This window comes from Haliotis cracherodii, unplaced genomic scaffold, assembly GCF_022045235.1.
Source record: "Haliotis cracherodii isolate W230 unplaced genomic scaffold, xgHalCrac1.p SCAF_4, whole genome shotgun sequence".
NCBI lineage: Eukaryota > Metazoa > Mollusca > Gastropoda > Lepetellida > Haliotidae > Haliotis > Haliotis cracherodii.
The window spans coordinates 13,255,981-13,280,111 of NW_027266297.1; the positions used below are offsets into that span (position 1 = coordinate 13,255,981).

The following is a 24,131-nucleotide window of genomic DNA, read 5'->3' on the forward strand; positions in this document are numbered from 1 at the left end:
CCATCACTCTCATGGGGAAGTAGCTTCAGCTTCATTTGTCTGGTCCTTTCTGAGATGCTCACAGACTGACAGCCATGACATAAGCTAAAGCTTACACTGACCTCAGTCCAGGTTGTGCATCACCCTCTGGATCCATCAGTGTATAGGGAATAACTCAAAAGACAACGTCCACACAAAATAAATGCAATAAAAATTTATTCTTCATTTGTTAACTACTTGTTTACAGTATGTACATAATAAATAGATTTTAAGAATTCGTTCATCTCTTGGCTTGTCTACTGTCACAAACAGAACAATAAACCTGACAACTTGCTGGGACCAGCTTACACAATCATACATTCAGTGTCAAAAATAAAACTATCAACAACATAATGATATTCCAGAAAGTGTGGACTGGAACATGGATTCCTACAGATGATATTGGCCACTACAGTTGATGATGATGCATGCTACAGGTGGCATCATACTACAGTCAGGTATGGATTCTAAGCATGAAATCTAGATCATACTAACAGGTGCTTGTCTTATATGAAGACTGATAACATACCAGTTGCTGATGTAAGGATAACATTAAGAACATGACAGCCTTGCAGTGACAAATGTTGACTGACGGTGATGGAACTATATATGTAAATGTTGGCATTATGAAACTGGTTATAAAAATAAGTGTCTGGACAGATATGAAACTCCAAACTTGTTTGCAAATGAGAATCGTCACATAAAACATGACTGTTGATGCAAAAGGTCGAGATGTAGTAGAGCCCTGCTACGTCACAATATATATCCAATCTGCCCACACACTGTCTCCTATAACAAGTAAGCCTGATGTCATTTAAGTACAAATTCAACAAGGTTGCATGAGTTTCACATCACTAAATAGTACACTTTATTGAGGGGACTGTAAAACGCCTTAATATATTGTGACAATTTGGATATATTTGTTTTCTCAAATATATTACTTCATATTTTTGCCCCTTACATGTCAGGAACAAAAGTACAATAACACATTTAAGAATTGAAGACTTTTAAAGTTTTCTCTTTTCATTTTCCAAAGTAGTCAGCAGTTTTTAAAATGATGGGCTCTCTCCCCTCAAAGGGTTGATAGATCCACGTACCAAAGATTTGACCTTTATCTTGTGTGGAACACTTCACAAACAGTTGGGAAACTTTCCTCAATACAAGGACGAAGTTACAAGAGGCTGTAATAGATAACAAACTCCAATATTGTTCATACATGTTCCAACTGCAAGGCTCCATGCCCAAGACCAGTGTTCAAAATAGCTGCCGAACGTTATCTCTAGGCAGCCTATTAATTAGGAGAATTTCAGTTTAGAATTCCTTATAAACAGTATTGCAAACTATTCTTTGTCATTTCCATCTTGCCTTGCAAGATTACAGTGAGACTATTTATACTGACTTCCATAGTTGTCTAGAAATCTTGGCTGCGGAGACTGTTGAGATACTCGGCCGCCTGGTACTATGTTTGAGTTATTTTGAACACTGGTATTAACTACACCCTGGATAACATTTACAGATAGAAGATAGAATGAAATGAATGAATGATGATTTTTTTTTTTAAAGACATGATTATTTTTTGTAAATGACAATGTCTAGTTTTTGCACAGTTGTTAAAAGTAACTTAACATTTACTAAATACTACTCAAACTTAATTCAACTTTTTACAAGTTCCACTTTTCCAGGACAAACAACTTAAGTACTGGTAGTAACTATCAACAAATTGCATTTTGACATCGACCGGAGTGTTGATGCACAAGCCAGGGGATACATTCCTGTCAAAGCTTGAAATCTAGACAGAGAATACAACCAAGGAGAAGCTCTTGACTTATAAACCCCCAGTGACATCATCCTATTGTTCTCCAGTGGGATTAAATCTCAAACAGGGATGTTATAATATCCCCAGGATGTTATATAATATCCCTGGGATATTTGCCATATAATATGTTATAATAGCCCCAGGATTTTATGTAATATTCCCAGCATTTTATTTGATATCCCTAGGATATTATCAATACAACTTCCGTTAAGATTATCACATATGAATGTTTCTCGCGATAAATTTATTCTGCATTTGAACACAATGTAATGAAATGTAAAATCAATGACAAATGTTTTCTAATATTCCCGAGGATGGAACAGGCAACCATTGCATCTGTAGCCCAGTGAGTGAACCACGAGGCTACAGAGGCGGAGATAAATCTCAATGCTTTTAAGAACGTCTTTTCATGTACCATACGCCAGCAACAGATATTTTACGCCTGTTTCCTAAGGTTCATGGAAAGTATCTTGAAACATACAAATGTTGATAAATGTTGTTTTGAGGTTCTTTTTTCAGTTAATAAGTTAGATAAAACACTTCCCCCCGGGGTTTTTATGATATTTAAAACCTTTATCCTGCTGATGCGGGTTTTAAATATCATAAAAACCCTCGGACATGCTTTATCCTACACATATAGGTCCAGGTGCAGTCATGATGGCCAACCGGAGGCTGACACATGAACCATGTAAAAATTTATGAATGATTTTCCCACTACTTTGAACAGTTTTTCAGGCTTATAACAGCGTGTCAGCTTAACAAGGGATGAAACCCACATACATGCTGATAGTAGATGTTTACCACTTTGGTGAAACCCGCGTACACGGTGCTGACACACCAAGGATCATCATAAGGGTGAAATGTGATTTGTGAATTGTGATTTGGACCCATGACCAGCAGATCCTGATGGCTAAGGGCGTCACTTTGCACAACGAAATGCAGTGTCTTAGAACACTGGCTACCTGCACTACCATTAATAGACATACAACTACGAGTATAATGAGAGATACTGAGAAGAGGATGAAATCGGAGGATTACAAATACATTCACATTGGAATATTGACACAATGCATATACAGCACATTAGACATTAGAAGGTATATCCAATAACCGGTATGTAGAATTGTCTTAACATTCAAAAACATACCCTTTGGACACATCAGTCATACTGGTCTGCATGAAATATGAACACAAATATGTTTAGTATTTCTAAAGTACCGGTACCCAAATATATTTAGTAGTTCTGATGGAGTGAGTGAGCGAGTTGGGTTTAACGACACTTTTAACAGTATTCCGGTTATATCACGGCGTGTCAGCTTAATTTGGGAGGAAAGCCCAAAGAGATGCATGTCTAAGACGTTTACCACTTTGGTGAAACCCACGAACATGGGTATGGTGCTGACAAACCAAAAAACATGATCAAGCGAAACCGGATTCGAACCCACAATCATAGGTTCCTGGCGTACCCAAGGGACGCAACTCTGCACAGCGAATCACCTTAGACGACTGGGCCACCCATGCCCCAGTTCTGTAGGAACAACTGAGCCTAATCTTCTCAACACGGGGAAGATTTTTCACTTAAGCTCTAAAAATGCGTTTGAATATCAAACTTGAGCCGGTCTATATATTCAATGTCAGAATGTGCATATTAATAATTATGAGGTCATACCATACATACATTTCTTTCCATTCACTGAATAAGTATAATCAACTTTCAGAACGAAAACTTATATATCTGACATTAATATGACAAATATTTGACAGGTGTCAAAGCAAGAGTAGCACTTTTCAAGCTGTGTAGAGAAAATTCACAAAAGTAACTCAGTACTTCATGAAAAACAACAATCGAATTTCATAAACTTAAAAGCAGCTGAAAACAAACATCCATTTACCATCATTCATATACATTTCTCATAAATCGGATTTCCTGATCACATAATTGGATAATTAATAAACATGGTTTTATAAACTAAACAATACAGATTAAACTAGGCTCAGAATAGTTGGCAGTACCCACATATTTGATACAAAGAGACTACTTCACAAGTGGTTGTCAGAGACCATTTAACTTATTGCTCTTGCTTTCATTTGATAAGTCAAAATTTAGATGCAACCCTTTAAATCAAAACATATATTCAAAATGATAATATAAAACTTTTCCTATAAGCCATATAAAATACAATGATACTGAAAATTATAAAAAAAATCTCTTAAAGACATGTTCTAAATGTTTTTAACACTTAGGTTCCAAAGTACATAATAAACAGAACATCAAGCATTGATTCAGATGAGCAGACGTCAGGAAAGACATAAAAGTTCATCATCAAACTTTCACCCTTGTCTTCAATTTTAAGTTATTCCTGATTTTGTGTTTTTTTTGTGAAATGTTCTCAATCATTCTGACATTCAAAGAAAACTTCTGTATTTCACATGATTAATTTCTTGGAGCATTTTATGGGTAACAATATAACACTGAAACTGCATATTCATATGATCCCTTACATATGATAAACTATATTTTAATGAAGACTTAGGATAGTCTATGATTCCCTTTTAAAATGGGGCCAATATCCTGAGCGAACATTTCACCCTTCAAGGCTCAATCCCATATAATGATTGTGAAATACAGTAGGTTCTTTGTCAGTATGCAGCTATATGTTTAAATTGTGAGTGACAGGGGAGATAACTGAGAAGTTAGGATTAATACCAATTTGGACAGTATAGAAATAACAGACTGTACATTTTGGCAGCTCTGTCGCTTCCCTTGGGCAATTGTTTGGTCCAGAGAAACAGTTATTGACAAAGAACACATTTGTCACAGGGTACAACAAAAAAATAAAAACATGGGAGGATTCAAAAGTGTTCAGGTTGATTTCTATTTTGTAACTTTCACATGACGACCATTGATTCCTTATAAACACAGATCGATTGTCAACATAGTTGTCAGTGTCAGAGAGGACGCCAGAGTCGATGGTATGACATCACCAATAGTATTGCAGTACGGTGACTTAATCCACAAATTTCTTGCTAAAATGTCAACATTCTTGATCTTATCAACAGGTTTGAGAATTTGATATGTAAATCACAAAATCTAGTCACGTGACCAAACAAAGCCATTTAACATGGACTTAACTGTACATAGACAGTTAGTTTCAACATCTAACTTCAACTCTGTACCGTATGTATTATGCATTCAGTCAAGCACAGGCCATGAAAAGTTCAAATGTTTCTCATCATCCATCTTCAAACTGCTGTGTGAAATTTTTTTATCAGGGCGTTTTTTTTGTTGTAGTTGTTGTTGTTGTTTTGTCCAGGGGAAAATTGGTTTTATAACAGGTTTTGAGAAGACTGCCCTGTTTTTGACATTACCTCTCCTTGGAATATTGCTAAAAGCGGGACAAAAATTTAATATGAAAAATAAATAATAATTCATTGCTTAAACATTGCCTTCAGTTGGCTACATGTTGGAATTATTAGCTTTCTGCCTACTGAGGAGAAAACAAGTCCTGGTGACTTTGAACAAGCTGACAAGAAACATACTTTTTTCATGGCCTGATGAGGGTATATTTTGATTTTCTCAAAATTGCCGAGGGAAGATATCATAATGCTACGCATCTTCAAGCTGTCACACATTTACGGTTTCTTTGTCATTGAATTTTAATATTGACTGGTGTAAATACTTGCAATACAAATGATGGTATACCAGCCTATCTTGAGAGAATTTACTGTAAATGTAAGAATGAAGCATGACTCATACAGAAAAGGTGACTGATTAGTATTCTACTTCCTAGTACTGTATTAGGATTTAACATTAATTTCCTAAAGACTGTTGTTACTGACAAAGCTACCATTCCTAAAACATTGGTAACGGTTCAGAATTAGGACAGGCAAGAATATCTATGTTTGACCTACCTGACAACAGTTACGCCTACTGACAAAAATGACTGAAAATGCTTCAAATTTCTCAATCTCTGAGGAATTCAAAATTGCATATATGTTTAAGCCTCTGACAGAGAGTAAGTTATGGATAACCATAAACTCACACACATAATATCGGACAAAGGAATTATGAATTCCAGTCAAGAAAACTGACATAAGTGCATACAACTCAGAGACAAACAGGACAGAATGACTCATGCGTAGAAATCTCTCACAACCATTTACAAACGGAAATTGAACAAGAATACCTGAATAAACACAATAAGAATGTCATACAGAGCAAACTTAACTTCACAAAAGACTGAGAAACTGAAGACAGAATTCTCTGGATAGTACAAAATTATGGACAACTATGATTGAGATGAAAGTCTATGAAATAATGACATGATGGTCATGATTTAGAATTTTGTTTTCTTTTGGCTATAGGTGAAAATAATCATTAAATCAGAGAGCAAACAACATAAAATTTTAAATGCATTTTTATGAAAGAAATAAAATGTACAAATGCAGCGTCTTTTGGAAAATCTTATCTCCAAAACTTATGATCTTCGGTAGAAATAATGAAAAAATATCAAAACAGTCTAGATCTCAATAAAAGTTGGCAAGAGAAGCGTTATCAGTTAACTTACTGCAAAAACACTCTCAATAAATTCTTTCAAAACCACAGATTATGAGTACTAGCAAGTCTGCTACAATTATTCTGCGAAGTGTTCAGTACCTCCAATTGATCAAATACTCCTACATAAATATACTGTCAGTGACAGTGAAGGTTATACACAGTTTAGAAAAAGACAATGGACATTCGCTGTACAAATCGGCATAATAGTACAACTGCTAGTACAACTTGTAACCATGGTAACACGACCTCTACACGTCTCTGTACATCATAATGCTTGCACATCCTCCATCCACGGTGCAGCTGTAGACTTGTTTCAGCACCAAGCGATCACATAGAAAATTCTGTACAATATGCAAAATATTATCTGATACAATGATAATGTCACATAATATATTAATGTATGTTCGCATACTGACCATAAATTGATACAAGCATCACCAAAATGGTGGCCTTGTGAGCTTCAACATCAGCAGGATGCTGAACGTTTAATTATGCCTGTGGTATTACTTATGCATACCAATAATACATGTACTGGTATTTTTGTACAGGTCTTGTTATAAATATTTGTAGACTTGGAAATCAAGCACCTGGATCATACAGGGTTTCCAGTAAGCTAGTTTTAGAAATATTGCCACTGGATAATGGGATATGGAAGAGCCCATTTTTGAAGGAGGGGAGGGGAGGTGGAGGTGGAAGAGGAGGGGAGGGAATGAGGAAGGCTCAGTGACTGAGCAACATACAGCACCTCTCACCTTTATATACTGATAAACAAATGAAGGCATTCTTCTGTAAACACTTACAATTTTGAGTAAATAGAATTCTCATGAGTGAGCCAGTAATATAGTTTGACCCTACCTTCAATAGTATTTACATGATGATAGTGGTCAGTTTGCTTAGTGGTCAACAAGCAAGTGATAATTACTATTCCCTGTCAGTAATAACAAATGGCATCAAGTTATTTTCATGATTCCATCACCATTTGAGAGATTCTTCGGCATCATTACCAAATTTGAAAAATATCTTTGGACATTTCATACAGTGTCCCTGAAAACGAACTGATCTGAAATCAGGAAACATTTCGATAAGATATAGTTAGCTAAAACAGTGCAACAGCAGCTATTCTAAGATAACAACAGTGACTGAAAGCGATCCTTACCATGTGAGATTCACATACATCATCATGACAAAAGATAAAATACTATCACTAAGCATTGTGCATCGTTGGTATGTGAATCATGGAAATGAGAGAGTGAGTATGGTTTTAGGCCACTTTTAGCAATATTCCATCAACATCATGGTGTGGAAACCAAATATGGGCTTCACACATTGTACCAATGTGGCAAATCTAAAATGGGTCTTTGGCCTTACGTGCATACTCTTTAACCACTTGGCTATTCCACTGCCCCCCCGATGGAAATGAGTGAGTGAGTATGGTTTGACGCTGCTTTTAGCAATATTCCAGCAATATCACGGCGGGGGACACCAGAAATGGGCTTCACACATTGTACCCATGTCGAGAATCGAACCTGGGTCTTCGGCCTGACGAGCGAACGCTTTAAGCACTAGGCTACCCAACCGCCCCTCCGATGGAAATGAGAGCCTTGGTGTAGCCCAGTGGTTAAGTATGTTCAATCTAAACTCACATGCGAAGGGCAATATAATAAACAATAATGTGCTACTACGAGGCGTGGGTGTTAGTGCCTAGATCACATTGTTGGCGCTAGTAAAATACGAGAACACATTTTCTTCATATGACTGCGAAAGCCTCAAACCATCACACCCTCAGAGTAATTGGACACATCCTGATATGGGAATGGCAATAATTTCTAAAACTAGCCCCCAAGAAGATGAATGTACCCTTTCTCCTTGCTTCCATCTTCAGGAAAGCTCAATACTTAACACAACAATCATCACTGTACATTTCAACAGTCTTCAACTTACTAACAACAACAGCTCATGGTGCAACCAGCAACTTTTTCATCTCAAGTCTATTTAACCAGTCACAAATTTTCAAGTTAAGTTTGTAATTTTATCCGACCTGGATTGACTCGTATAAGGACTTAACATGTTACAAAGTGATCCATGAATTCAACAACTTTATCACCATGCATTGTATTCCCAATGCAAAAGGCACAAATATCATCTTCAAGATATTAACTTCAATCATATCTTTCTTATATCGTTACCATATTAGACTTATTTAATGCCCTTGTATTCTGTGTGCCATCAGATTCTTAACATGCAACCTTGATAATTAATTCTATGTCTCATGTTACCACAATGTGGCTGCTCTAAATTCATCAATGGGACTGCCTTAACATGACTGTTTTCTTTAACATGTTTAAACATTTCAGTTAAGAAATATCATCTCAGAACCATCCAGTTACCATGTAAACCCAGTAATTTTGTTAAAAATTTAAACATTTCCATGATAACTTTTGATAATACATTCTCCTATATGATTACCAAATTTGAAAAAAATCTTTAAGACATTTTAAAAGACAGAAAATGTCAAAGAAAATGAACAGATATGAAACCCTGAAAAACATCAGGTGTCAAAATGACATCCTGTATTCCGATCTCATGTATATAAAGGAGTATCAAACGATTACATTTTTGAGTGTTGAGGGTGTTAAATAGGTCCAATATGGTTTTTAAAGCAAGCTGGAAACAATACAAATCTTCAGTGCAAATGCAACAAAAGCTAAGCTTTAGATTAGCAGTGAAGGTGACTTCTGTTTGTTGTGAAGGTCTGGCCCTTTCCAATATGGAAGAGCACTATTAGCTTTTGTGCTGAAATGATTAGGATGGTAAGACATGTACTAGTACATTTAACACTGTAATGAGGTAACCAGAGTGCATGCCTTGATCTCGACAAGACTTGGACGCATGTTGGTAATTCTCTATAATATTCAGGTTGCTGTTTCATAATGGTTGGAAACAAAAACCAACGACAAATTTCAGTAATCTTCTCATTCAAGTTGCTGTCGTCTTTAACAAAACACATACTAGCACATTCCAAATTGTGATACTTGATTTTGAGGTACACCTCCGCCTGGAACAACTTGACGGAGAAAGCCTTGTTTATTGCACGTTATCATGTGATTGTGATTGTAACGGAATGTGTGGTGATGTCACTGAACGTGATTCATTTCACTTGACTCTATTGTTTGCGGACTGATGACGTGTGACTGCAACACTGGCTCTCCACTCCCTGCGAGTTCATGTGCACTAACTGGGCTAACGGCTACTATACTGTTAACAGTGGTGTTCAACGGGAAGGTTTGTAAACTGTCTATATGGTTGCCAGAGACACATTTTAAAGGTTCAGAAATACTTTTTTCCTTGTTTTCAGACTTCAGCCTTTTGGAAGGGGGCTCGTGTAAGTCTTCAGCACTGCCGTTTAAATTAGTGTCAATTTTCACTGAGACAGACTCTGATTTGGACTGTGAGCCCTTGCGATCTGGACTAAGGGCTACAGCTGTCGTTGAAGCTGTACATACTTCGGAAACTTTCTCCTTGGACTCTGGCGGACATGAGGCTTGTTCTTCAAGTTCTTGTTTAATGTGTGTTCGTTTAGGATCACCATAAATTAATGAATTGAGGTTGGGGCTGGCTGATCTGTCCCTTGGTGGATTCACAGCTTCTTGGTCATCAAGAAACCGATCCATGTAGTCACTGAAATGAAATAGAATTCATCAAATTAGTGGATTTATTAAGATGAGTGAGTGTGTAAGTGAATTGAGTTTAACGCCGCTTTGGACAGAATTCCAACTATATCACAGTGTGTCTGCTTAATGTGGGGAGAAAAACCAAAGTGATGCAAGTCATGGATGTTCCCCACCCATGAGCACGGGTGTGGTGCTGACAAACCTAGAAACAGAATCAGGGCTAACATGGGATTCAATGGCTCTAGCCTACAGTTATTAGTGTGTGAGGTACAGCCTACTCTTCATTCAATGGCTCCAGCCTACAGTTATTAGTGTGTGAGGTACAGCCTACTCTTCATTCAATGGCTCCAGCCTACAGTTATTAGTGTGTGAGGTACAGCCTACTCTTCATTCAATGGCTCCAGCCTACAGTTATTAGTGTGTGAGGTACAGCCTACTCTTCATTCAATGGCTCCAGCCTACAGTTATTAGTGTGTGAGGTACAGCCTACTCTTCATTCAATGGCTCCAGCCTACAGTTATTAGTGTGTGAGGTACAGCCTACTCTTCATTCAATGGCTCTAGCCTGCAGTTATTAGTGTATGAGGTACAGCCTACTCTTCATTCAATGGCTCCAGCCTACAGTTATTAGTGTGTGAGGTACAGCCTACTCTTCATTCAATGGCTCTGTGTTTTGATGGATCCTGAATCACTCGCAGATTCTCTGTACATGTTTACTTTCAGTAAGATCTACCTTCTGTTTGTGACATATTTTGATCACACTACGATACACTGTCGGCAATACAGTGGAACGATACCAAATATTTACAACTGTTTGGTGTGTGGTTTTAAACTTTGGCCTTCCTTTCATTCATACATAAAACACCCATTGCCTATTTTGGTCAGTTAGTGAATTCTCTTGGTTGGTTTGGTTGGTTTGTTGTTTAAGGCTGCACTCAGCAATATTCCAGCTATATGACGGCGATCTGTAAATAATCAAGTCTGGACCAGACAATCCAGTGATTAATATCATGAGCATCGATCCCCGCAATTGGGATCAATGACATGCATCAACCAAGTCAGCGAGCCTGACCACCCGATCCCGTTAGTTGCCTTTTATGACAAGCATAGTCACCTTTTACGGCAAGCATGGGTTGCTGAAGACCTATTATATCCCGGATCTTCACGGGTCAGTGAATTCTCTAACAATACACAGAAACAAGCAGTGCTCCACTTGAAAACCATGAAAACTAAGAGCAAGAAATGTACCGTGGTGCTGCATAGAAAGAACTCTGATTAACACATTGAATTATCGAACCTACTAGATGTGCTCAACATTTCAATCCAGGGCTCCAGATAACTTTTTGAGCAACTGAGTTCTTACTTTTACGCGAAGGTTTCTATTTTTATTAGGTTATTACATTTCTCAATGAGTAACCAATACTTATTCAGTTATCTATTCATCACCATGATCACTCTATCATGTCTATTGGGTTTTTCCCAAAATGAGCTAACATTTTGAGATTTCAAATAAATAAAATAATGTTTTAGATATATATAAGGGTTCTCACTAAAGGCTTGACTAGGAAAGTAAATTAGCTTGTAATTGTGCTTCGGGAATTAGCTCCATTGTACGCATGCTGAAAAAGCTTCATTGGTTATTTACGCATGCTGTTTTTATACATTTGAGTTTTTCATTTAAAGCATCGGTTTCTGTACGCAAGTTAATTAAAAGTAATTAGGTTTTGAATATTTTGGGGGGATATTTTACGCAAATACGCAGCTTATCTGTAGCTCTGCAATCTCATTAAAAGGAGATCTTACTGCTAATTACAGCTACACAAAATTCTGAGGACATCTTATTACAGGTGACGTCAGAACAACCTTTCTTCCAACTAAACAGAGCGTCCCTTACAAGATTGTGAATGTGAAAGTCTTCATGTGTTCTAAATCATGCAACATCGAAACGGTTAACAAGGGGCATTCTGAACAAGTCACGAGCTCTACCACTGATTCCAAATGCTACACATCAGCTATCTCTTACTTCAATGGGATATACATTTGATAAGGTAGGGACTTTCCATAGCCCATGGGAAGTACTGCCATATAATCTTGGCCACCTATAAAAAAATTCCTGAAATTTCTTTTGTTCAATTTTCAATTTTGAGCTTTGTCAAAATATTTTTCAAGGCTTAGTCTGGAATGTTGTTAACTAGTGCTGTAAAGCTTGAGAAAGCTACTTTCTGATTGGTTAATGTTAACTTCCTAGTAGTCATTTCATTGGTTGGTCAAACTTCACAAAAGGTCGTTCTGACATGACCTGTAATGGGATAATGCTCCGATTTTTTGGTGTAGTGATCTCTAAATGAGATTGCATAAATTCTAAGTTGACTTTTAACATGTTAAAGTGATTCCTTACAATTAATGTACAGAAAGTTATTCACAGGAATAGAGTAAATTATGGAAAATGCAAGGCGGATGATCATGATAAAAACCTAAAAAAAAATACAGACCCTGGCGAATTTATCCATCTCTGGTGCTTCACTTCAAACAGGAAACAAGTACTCACGTGACTCCTGGATGTAAGGCATATTTCCTCTTTTCTAGTCGGTTTTTGTGGGCAAATATATCATGCCGTTCTGTTTTCTTCCATAAGTAATAAAACTGGACTAATTCTCCTACAGACCTTGTCCGCACCTGTAACAAGGATATGTATAGATTTCCAATTTGATTCAAGTGAGTGTATTCATGCTGACAGCATTAGTAATAGACAAAAGGTTCAGAGCTCCATGAATCTCTAACATTATCAACTACCATCTTTAAGAAATGGCTGATGCCATTTTCCTCTTGTATGCCTGGTCTGCCTATAACTACTCATATTTGTTTGTTGTTCAACACCTCACTCAGCAACATATTTCAGCTGCAAGACGTCTCACGTCACACAATCAAACAAGTCCTACGACAAGCACAGGTTGTTGGCGACTTATTCTAACCCATGCTGACTGGGATGATTCACATTTACTCAAAAGATTCTGTCTAGTTATTACCGGTAATAAATAAACTCAGCTTAGATGATTGTTCAAATATCTTACCTTGTTTTGTTGTATAAGATAAAAGTTTTTGCCATATGTTCGAAGTCCATTTTCAAAGTTTCGACATTCCTCCTCTGACCACAGACTCATTGGATCTGCAATGTAAATGCATGTGCATCTTAACCATACGTGAAATGAGATTATCTATTCACTGATTTAACTAAACCCACTAAACAATGCTAAATGATACAGCCTGAATGTTTAGAATGGTGGGAATATATATTAACTTCTATTAGATGAAAAGAAACCCTATCATACTCAAATCATCACCACGGTCACTTCATATAATATAAGCAATCACAAAAGTAAGAATGAGTGCCTATCAAATAAAACATATCATGAATTTGCATCAGGTATTTGTTCACGTTATTGTTTAGAAATCTAAAAAATATATAGATGACAGACATCACATCTTTGTTAAAGTTGTATGCAATCTCATTAAAATCAGATCTTAGTTCTCGCTATCGCTACACAAAGATCTGAGGACATCCCATTATGGGTGACGTCAGAATGACCTTTCATCCAACCAATCAGAGCGTCGCTTACCAGATCATGAAAGTGACAGTCAGAATGTGTTTTCTGATCATGCAACTACGAAATATTTAACATGGGGTATTCCGAACAACAGTTACGGGTTTTATGATTATATCCATTATAATCTAGGCCATCTATGAGCATGATGAGCCTTTCCAGAGTGTTTTTCTTATCAGCTTTAAATTATTTAATCGAGAATACATCAAAATATGTTATGAGGTGTAGTCGCCAGTTTGAAACTAGTGTTTTAAAGCTTGAGAAAGCTGCCTTCTGATTGGCTAATGTCGATTTCTTGTCAGTCATTTCATTGGTCGGTCAAAATTTGTGAAAGGTCGTTCTGACGTGACCCGTAATGGGATGTCCACAGATCCTTGTTTAGCGATAGTGAGAACTAAGATCTGATTTTAGTGAGATTGAGTTGTATGGATCTACAGACAGCTGAGCTTATACAACTTATGTAATAGTCAAGGCTGCAAGAAATCAATTCTATGAATTTCATTCAAAGTGAACCACAGATTTTAACTATCTAATTCTTGCATGCAAGAGAGTTAAAATAAATGGTCAGCCATTATGGTTATGGCTGTTTGTGATGAATGTCTTATAAGTCCACAGAACAATACTGATATTGCATCTATAAACATGACAAATACAGAACATCAACTAAGTGGAGCAGCTCACTCACCTGACGTTGGAACAGCTTGCATTTTCCGCCGTCGGAGGGCTTCTTCCACATTGTGCCCACATTGCAGTAGTAGATACAGAGCCTGGTTTACAATGGGTTGGTTAGAACAATAAAGAATTTGACATTATATAAAGTTGAGTGCGTGAGTTGGATTTAACACTGCTTTTAACTGTATTCCAGTTATATTGCGGCGTGTCAGCTTAATGTGGGAGGAAAGCTCGAAGTGATGAAGGTCAACACGTTAACAACTTTGGTGAAACCCACAAGCACGGGTATGGTGCTGACAAACCTAGAAACATAATCGGGGCGCACCAGGATTCTAACCAACAATCATAGGTTTCTGGCGTGCCCAAGGGACGCAACTCTGCACAGCGAATCGCAGCGCCTTAGACGACTGGGCCACCTGTGCCCCCACTATAAAGTTTAAAAAAGGCGGTGATTCAAAAATATCTTGCAAGATTTCAATCAACAGAAACAAGACAGTTTACATGGCAAAACAGCACAAGTGAGTTCTATTTGCAATAAAATAAAATCTTTACTTGAAGATCAACATTGGAAGGTAAATGTGGTCCTAGGGTCCCATTCCACAAAGCAATCTTAACACTGAAACAGCCGTATTGACTTCCGATTGCTTTGTGGAATAGGATCCTGGGGTCTTCAAAGTTTGATGCTGTAGTAAAGAATCTGGGGACCCAGGGTCGGGGCAAGGACACCTTGACTCTGAGTATCTTATCCTTGATATCTGAGTAAGTAAGTTGGTTTTATGCTGCTTTAGGGGGAGGGGTGGGGAAGAGAGAGAGAGAGAGAGAGAGAGAGAGAGAGAGAGGGAGAGAGGGAGAGAGGGAGGGGAGAGGGAGGGAGGGGGGAGGAGGGAGGGGGGAGGAGAGAGGGGGGGGGGGGGGGGGGGGGGGGGGGGGAAGAAGAGGAACCATTTGGGAAATCCAGCAATATCATAGGGGGGAGTGGGGTGGTACCAGAAATGGGCTTCACACATTGTACCTATGTGGGGAATCAAACCTGGATCTTTGGTGTGACGAGTGAACGCTTTACCACTCGACTACCCCACCGCCCCTCTCTGAATTTTTTTTTTTTCCGTAATAACTTTGAGACACCCATTACACCCACATTACAGCAGCCTTTTGTCTTACTTTTCATAAGATAACAGTACAGCTTAGTGTTCAGACAGCTGGGTCACATGCTCACCTGTTCGTCATCTCTAACATGTGTCCCTGTTGGGATGCAGTTTACACCCTGGGCATTCTGGAGGTTCTGTTCGTGTACATCCTTTAAATACTTCTCAACTAAAACATGAAAAAATCAACATGTCATTGGTGTTCTAGCAATAAGATTACTGACAGATTCATTTAAGGATGAGTGAGTGAGTTGGGTTTAACGCTAGTTTGAACAGTATTCTAGTTACATTACAGTGTCAGCTTAATCTGTTTGGAAAGCCTGAAGGGATGCGGGTCTTAGATGTTAACCACTTTGATGAAACCCACAAGCACAGGTATGGTGCTGCCAAAAATAAAAATATAATAGGGGCATACAAGGATCCAAACCCACAATCAGAGGTTTCTGGAATGCCCAAGGGACACAACTCTAGATGGCTTTCCGCTGGCTAAGCAATATTCTAGCAATATCATGTTGGGAATCAAACCCAGATCTTCAATGTGACAAGCAAACCACTAGACTACCCTACTTCCCAATATGTCCCTCCCCATATAACACAAATCACAACGATAGTTGGCTATAAGTTGAGAAATTAAACAAGTAAATTACTTGTTAGTGTTAAACTGACAAACTTACCTGTATCATTTTCTGTCTTGCTTGGATTCCACAACAATCTATCTTCATTTTCATATGCTGCCAAAGAAAACCCATTATCAATGTCTAACGAAGTTAGGTTTTTTAAAACAAAAACTAATAAACAATCCTCATGTATCTATTAACTCAGCCACAAGTCTTAAGCCTGAGTATATTAAAATGCTCTTCAGTCTATTAACCTCAGCTAATAAATTCACATTATAACACTGAATTCTACAGAAAACAATGCTTAGGGCCAAGTATGTGCTAGTAATCTCAAAGATTTTGCCCTTTACTGGCATAACAGTCTAACAATTCATGACGCAATATTATAAGGAAGTAAAGTGACAGGATGTACAGACAAAAATAGTGCTTATATCCCTGGTATATATACTGATAGATTGACTCACCTGGAGCATCCCCATACTTGCTGAGGCCTTCCGGCACCACAGCTTGGTAATCATGACCCACTTGTATAACCTGCACAAAAAACGTGAACATCAGCATGATAACAGCCTTTTTTTTTTTATCTTTCTCTGACAGTGTTTCCAGTGGTTTTTAAACTGTTGGTTGGACAGACCAGCAGTAACCATAAATTTGGTACTGGCAACTTTTCACCAATCCACTGTGCAACCGTGCCCCATGCAGCTGATTGAAGAGAGATGGGATGGCACTCCACGCTTCCCACTAACAATACTGAATATAGGATTAGTGGAAATTTTAGTATAAATTGTATATTCATATACTCATCGTATCTCACACTTTGCATATCTTCTTCTTCGATCCTATGTGGAAATGTGCTTGAACCATGTTTCCAGCTATTTAAACAAAAACATTCACCCAAACACACCCTAGCATCTCCATGGTTACGACCGACAACACCCTTCCATGATTGCGGAGAGGCTGCAGTTACTGTGTAGAGCCATGGTAGAAGAAACCGCTGAAGTCTCATGAGGATTGGACGCAGGTAGAGGCAGCCAAGCGAAAGTATACCCCCCAAAGATGATGGAGCGGAGTCAAGAGGAGAGAGTAGAACGGGACATTTCAGATGTAGACGCATTTGACAGCAGGGACATCCGAAGCATGAATTTCGCTAACGCAAGCTGCAGTAGTCAGAGACAACAGGAAAACGATTGTATGCAGAATAACTCTGGGAGTAGCCTTTGATGATAAGAGACTGCTTCAAATGCGCCAGACGCAGAGATGGAGCGTTGCAAGGACAGATGGACACTGAGAGTGTGACTGAAAGAGGAGGTTATCGCAGAGTGGAAGACTATTGAATCACTCATCATTCTTGCCTTGGATGGTGGCATCTGCAAGAACTCGAAATGGAGTTGTCGAAATAAGAATGGCTTTGTTGTTCCACATCCACGTGCAGTGACAAACTATGATCCTTAGGTTTAGAAGACGGTTGAGGGTTGTCGTTGTTCAAGGGACGTTCAATGGGAGGATGGCGAAGTGGACAGTGAACATAGCCAGTAGTTCAGTGGTCGTCGGGGAAGCCAGGCCACTAGTAGTACGGGTCTCGATAAACGGATAGACATTCCATCCCAGCATGTGATCCGCGTAGGCGTCGAATCTTGGGTAGTCCCTGTAGTTGTTAGTGCAATGTTGATAATCGACAGCGGACGGCCAATCCCAGCCATAGGTAGAACTTTCCGGGTGCAAGGGACCCAAGGTACGGTTGTACAAGTAGACCAGGACCGTGAATCACAAGGATAGACCAGGGATGTTCGTCGTGCGGTGGAGTGCAAAATGTGGAAACGGTGCTAGTGATTGTTGTCAGCCAATCGTACAGTGACCCGATTCTGAATGCAGAGCTACAGATAAGCTACATATATGCTTAAAATTCCCCCAAAAATATTCAAAACCCAATTACTTTCAATTAACATGCGTACAGAAATTCATGCATTAAATGAAAAACTCAAATGTACAAAAACAGCATGCATAAATACTCAATGAAGCTTTTTCAGCATGATTACAATGGAGCTAATTTCTGAAGCACAATTACGAGCTAGTTTACTTTCCAAGTCAAGCCTTTAGTTAGAACCCTTATATATATCTAAAACATTATATTTTAATTTTTTTTTAAACTCAAAATGTTAGCTCATTTGGGGAAAACTTCAATAGATTGATGAATAGATGAGTGAAAAAATACTGGTTACCCAATGAGAAATGTATTAACCAAATTAAAATAGAAACCTTAGAGTAAAAACTCAATAGCTCAAAAAGTTATCTGGAGCTCTGTGAATGACGATCCTTTTTCGTTGGAAACAATTGTCGAACCTGTGTCGTTGAACCTACGATCGTGTCTACAATCTTGAGTGGGACGATCAAGGTGGAAGTCGTGGCTAGAACAGTCGAGCTATCGTCCTTTGCGCGATCAGCTGTAGAAGCGGAACATGTAGACTCCAAACATAGGATCTTAAAGGATGGAGCACAAAAGACAGCTTGAACAGGAGCGGGATCAGAACAAAACAGACTTCTCTAAGTTGTCAAAACATGTCAACACACAGAGGGGATGGTTGGCTCAAGCAAGCTTACTGTGGATGGGAGCACGTAATTGACCCAGTTGATGGTCGTAACCATGGAGATGCTGAGGTGTGTTCGGGTGAATGTTTTTGTTTTATAAGCTGGAAACATGGTTGAAGTATGTTTCCACATAGGATCAAAGAAGATATGCAAAGTGTGAGATAGGATAAGTTTAAAATTTGGTCTTATCATGCTTGTAGCAATATTACAGCAAGATAATACTCAGGGATTTATCTAAAACTCAGTGCCCCTAGCAGGCAAAATGGAAAAATCATTTCGTTCAAAATTGGGATTTCTTTTCGGTTCTTATTTTCCTGAATTCAGAGGTATTCTAAAAAAATGAATGTTTACATTATATTCAATGCAACAATGTTAAAGTAAGCATTAAAGCTTACTCCTCTATATTTGTCTTGTGATTAGTGAAATAACAGTCAACTCTACAAAGCTTAACATTGGCTATGACTATATATATAAGCATGAATTGGGAAATGTTTAATTTCAAGCTGGGAATCCTAAGTTTCAAAGAAATGATGGGTTTTCCCCCAGGATGCCTGCCAAGGACACTTTGTTTGGAATTCTAGATAAATCCCTGGACTTTCACTGGGTGTGACGCCCCTGGTACATGATAGTTCACAATGCCTCACCTTCTTCCAGTCTTCATCATGTTCTGGTTTGTAGTCGACATCTTCTTCTGAGTCTTCGGAGTCATCTTCACTCCCTGGCCTGCTGCTTGCTGCAGTGGACAAAGCATGAATCTTGTAATGTAGTATGCACTACTCTTTAAAACACAAGTCAGGTTTTCAAAATAGACATTAAAGTAAAAGCGGTTCTTCTCACTGCATGTGCCAATCGAATTCCACACTTTTGTTAGGCCATCATCCTGAGATGTATGTATTGTGCTGATGACAAGTAAAATTCCAATCATGGCTTGTCAGGTTGATGTGGGATGAAAGCCTGAAGATATACATGTCTAATACGTTTACCACTTTGGTGAAACTCAAGAGCATGGGTATGGTGCAGAAAAAAAACTAGAAACATAATAGTGGCAAACCAATATTCGAGCCTATGATCATAACTGTCATTGCATACCTTTTGGGCATATTTACGCGAATTAACATAGTTAAAATCAATGTAAATAGAGGAAACAGATGCTTTCATCACTAGACTCGACAACACAGAGTATGAGCATTTCAAATTAAAAACAAATTTTCAAAAACTTACATCTCAAAAGCCTAGCTGTGTGTGACGTGGCAACTGTTTCAAACAGGTCTGTCACGCTGGTTTCTTTGTCATCAGCTTCACTGTTGTTCTTGAGCAAATCTCGGGCAATCTCATCTTTATCAAGTGTAAGGTCATGGTTACTTAGAATCTCCTCCTCGCTGCTGGACCGTGTGTTGTCGTGTGCATCGTCCTCATTGGGCTGACCGCATCCATACATGGCTAGCAGGTCCTCAATAGGCATGTCCCCTTCCTAAATAGAAGACGACATATTGTTGTTGTTTCTAATGTTTCAGATAATTCTTGGCCCTTCATCATATTCATGTTCTAAAACTTATCAAAGACTTCAAGTGAGTTTTGTTTCACGCTGCTTTTAACAGTATTCCAGTTATATCATGGCGTGTCAGCTTAATGTTGGAGGAAAGCCCGAGGTGATGCAGGTCTCAGATGTTTACCACTTTGGTGAAACCTACGAGTACGGGTATGGTGCTGACAAACCCAGAAACATAACTGGGGCGAACCAAAGTCTTCAAGGAATAGTATTATCATTACATACCATTCAGGGTTAAACAAACCCACTCGTCCACTCGTCCAAAGATTTCTATTCTGGAAATCTAGGAATAGGTTTCAAAAGGGATGGACAGTCAATACTATTCTGTTAGTCTGAGACTGAAAATCTAGATGGACTAATTGTTCTCTCCCAATTTCTATTTATTTTACATAAACCACCAGTCCAAAATGTGCTGACTTCCCCACTGCCCCCTTATGTTACATAGGCCATAGGTCAAAGAATGAGATCTGGACTATTTGATTATGATCTCTTTAAAACTTGCACAACTCTTTAAAGTTTGAGAAAAACAAAATGAACATGAGGAAGCATATATGTCTTCTGTCACAGTAGCGTAATAAATAGACAACATGGACAAAAGACAATCAAGTGACATGACACATGAACCCAAGAGTGATTGAGTTTTGTTTAATGTCACTTTCAAAATATTTCATTTTTTCATGGTGTGTCAGCTTGGATGTTGGAGGAAAGCCAGAAGTGATGCAAGTATCAGATGTTTACTAGAAATTACCAAAATGGTAAAACCCATGAGCATGGTCTATGGTGCTGACAAACCTGGAAACATAATCTGGGCAAATTTGGATTCAAATCTACAATCATCAGTTTCTGACACCCCAAAGGGACGAAACTCTTTACAGCGACTTGTGGCACCTTAGACAACTGAAAAAGTTGGGATGTCTTAGTAACTCACCTGCATCACACAAATGAGTGAGTGAGTGAGTGAGTGGTTGTCGATGACTGTGCCACCCTTGACCTGCACACCACACATAACTAGGAATGCTAGACTGCATCAATAAAAGCTTTACCTTTGCTAGATCATCCAGTTCATTAGAACAGCTTTCCCCACTAAGGGCTTCTTCCTCGTCTAGTGTGTGCTCATCATCATAGTCATGAACTAGCATGTCTGCCGATGGATCGAAGTCTTTGTCAGTCTCTACAAATGCATGAAAAGAAAGTATATTAATCATTTCCTGTTTATTTCTGAAAACAAACCTAACAATGTTAAATTAAAACATCACTGTAATGAGCTGGGGATGCCACTTATTTAGCATTTCAGTGAAGACAATAAAGGAACTGAAGTAAGACGAGTTCTATGGATGAACAACTTCTTTATTCTTCACACCAACTTCTAAATGCCACTCAAAGAAGTTATACGCCGTGTCAGTAAGTGTATATATACCTATGTTGTTTAGCACTATCCATCACTTGCTTGATAAAGGTGTTAGGATCTACACCGAAACGTCGCACTAATTGTAATAAAGAAGTTGTTCCTCCATAGAACTTGTCTTACTTCATCACACCAACTTCTAAATGCCACTCAAAGAAATAAAAGAACTGTTATTGAGAAGAGAAATCCTAAAGTCACCCAGGTACTTCAGTCAAACCCTCAAGCACAGGCATGACTTAGCTTCAGGGTCGCACATTGGCCATGTGTACAAAATTACAATCACAAAAAAAGTTGAATCAGTGAGTGAGTGAGTTGGGCTTAACGCCGCTTTTAACAGTATTCCAGTTATATCGCGGCATGTCAGCTTAGTTGTGGCAGCAAAGCCCTAAGTGATGCAGGTCTCACACGTTTACCACTTTGGTGAAACCCACAAGCACGGGTATGGTGCTGACAAACCTACAAACATAATCGGGTCGAACCCGGATTCGAAACCACGATCATAGGTTTCTAGTGTGCCCAAGGGATGCAACTCTGCACAGTGAATCACGGCGCCTTAGATGACTGGGCCACCCGTGCCCCTCGAAAGTTGAATCATGGATGTGGTTTCTGGTAGCAAAAAGGGACAACTTTTAAAGGTAAAATGTTGGCACTATATTCATCACAATGCAAACATTGCATCATTAGGTCAAATAATTGAAAAAGATAGGGTTACATGCGTAAAACAACCCAGTGTTCAGGTTTAAGCATGACAGCCCTGTCATTGCTCAACTGGTTAAAGCTAAAGACCAAGGGTGTCTGATTCAAATACCAAGTACTATATTACAAATGACATTCAAAGTTAATTAGAGTAAGATTGAGTGTCAATTTACGAGTTTAGCATTGAAGAAGAATTTGATGCTTCTCACACTTCTAGACAAGTCTAGACAAATGCAATTTCATGTTTTCAAAATCATGTCAAGACAAAATCTTTGAGTTTGGTATTGGAACTATGCTCTAAGGCTTCATGGTCTGTTTATTGCTTAACATTGCAAGGAGTGCCAACTGAGCTTGCTGGAGACCCAGAATCCCTACTGTTGTCCATGTACGAAACCGAGTCAAGGTATTTATGCTATTCAGAAAATCATTAACAACAAAATTTACACATACACCAAAAAATTGATCTAGCAGTCAAAGAATTGTGTTCAAAGGGCTTGAATCCAATTTGCTGGAACTGTCAATTATGGCCCAAGCATTCATTACTACACATCCATCCAGCATTCATTACTACATATGCCAAAGCAAACACAGCGTACAATGAAATCAATACTCATTCTGAAAAGTCCCTATTTCTGTTACCTGGCTCAATTCAAAACTTTAAATGATGACAGTCATAAAAAATTGTAAAGATACACATTGTTGGTGCCTCATTACTTGCACTTGGGAAATGTGTCAATTATTTCAGTGTCATATTAATATTCTATGCTGAATAGTCATTACAATCATAATAAAAATAATAAAAGGTGAGACTAGCAAAGCATACAAAGTCCCACTCATGTGATAGCTTTGATATAACATTAACAGTAGGAAAGAGGAAGTTTGAACATTGAAAAAATAATATAGTTGTGATCAAGAGACATGTTGATGAAAACTATCTGTAAAAGGATGTTGATAATCTATCATCTTCTATCATCATACAATTTGTTAAAAATTGAGCTGGATTTTTTTTTATCTTTATTCAGTAGATCTCGTCTAAAGTTGACAAGTCATACATGACATCTCCTAAGAGAGAGACCAGGTGGGCTAGCTGTCAAATTTTGAACCTCGGAGTTTTTATCCTGAGTATTGCTACCTAATGAAAGTTTTCAACTTAAAACATAAGTAGTTTAACTAAAACATCTTTGATAATTTACTTATAAAACCTGACGTAAGTAATTCCAACAAAGGGGGAAACCCTGACGTGCACCAATCACACACGTCAGAGGGGGCTATCCCCGTCAATGTCCCGAAGCTAATTTGCATAAGCTGTTGCACGCGGGAGATCCCAGTCATGAAAATTTCACAGTGCACTCACCAGGGCTGCTAGATTCGCTCCCTGCCGGCTGAAAAAGATATAAAAATCAAAATTAATTGGTGCAAATTAAAAATACATGTCATCGAGGTCATCTTAAGCGTTGTCAATGCAAAACAAATCCCGGCAAGTGATGTCAAATCTTTCCCGCGATTTGACGGATCAGAAACATCAGTAAACTCGACCAGTTCATCTTATGTCGGGCCGAGTAGCCAGCGATAAAATAATAAGTCACTAATCAAGCAAAAAACAGTAATCGCGAAGCTGATAAAATCTGTCGAGACGAGATCAAAAGGAAATTCCATCAAATGTACATATTATGAAGCCACAAACCTCCGCCATTTTCCCACAATTATGGGATAGATTCAAATCGAGGCCAAATCGGGCACTGACGTGCGTATTTATTTTGTAAGAGATCATTTGATTGGCTTTATTGACTTCCCGAT

The 24,131-nt window shown here is 38.4% G+C and overlaps 1 protein-coding gene across 1 annotated transcript; it reads right to left on the reverse strand.

The window, feature by feature from the left end:
* Positions 1 to 178: 178 nt before the first annotated feature.
* LOC139478520 (mesoderm induction early response protein 1-like) lies at positions 179 to 24,026 on the reverse strand. Its single transcript, XM_071261012.1, has 12 exons — positions 24,019 to 24,026; positions 23,689 to 23,716; positions 21,277 to 21,404; positions 19,906 to 20,155; positions 19,329 to 19,417; positions 16,563 to 16,632; positions 16,156 to 16,212; positions 15,553 to 15,650; positions 14,350 to 14,431; positions 13,134 to 13,228; positions 12,611 to 12,738; positions 179 to 10,070 (listed from the first exon to the last, which is right to left on the reverse strand). The coding sequence occupies exons 3-12, from the start codon at positions 21,370 to 21,372 to the stop codon at positions 9,527 to 9,529; spliced, it is 1,509 nt and encodes a 502-aa protein (XP_071117113.1). The 5' UTR covers positions 21,373 to 21,404; positions 23,689 to 23,716; positions 24,019 to 24,026; the 3' UTR covers positions 179 to 9,526.
* Between the last annotated feature and the right edge of the window lie 105 nt (positions 24,027 to 24,131).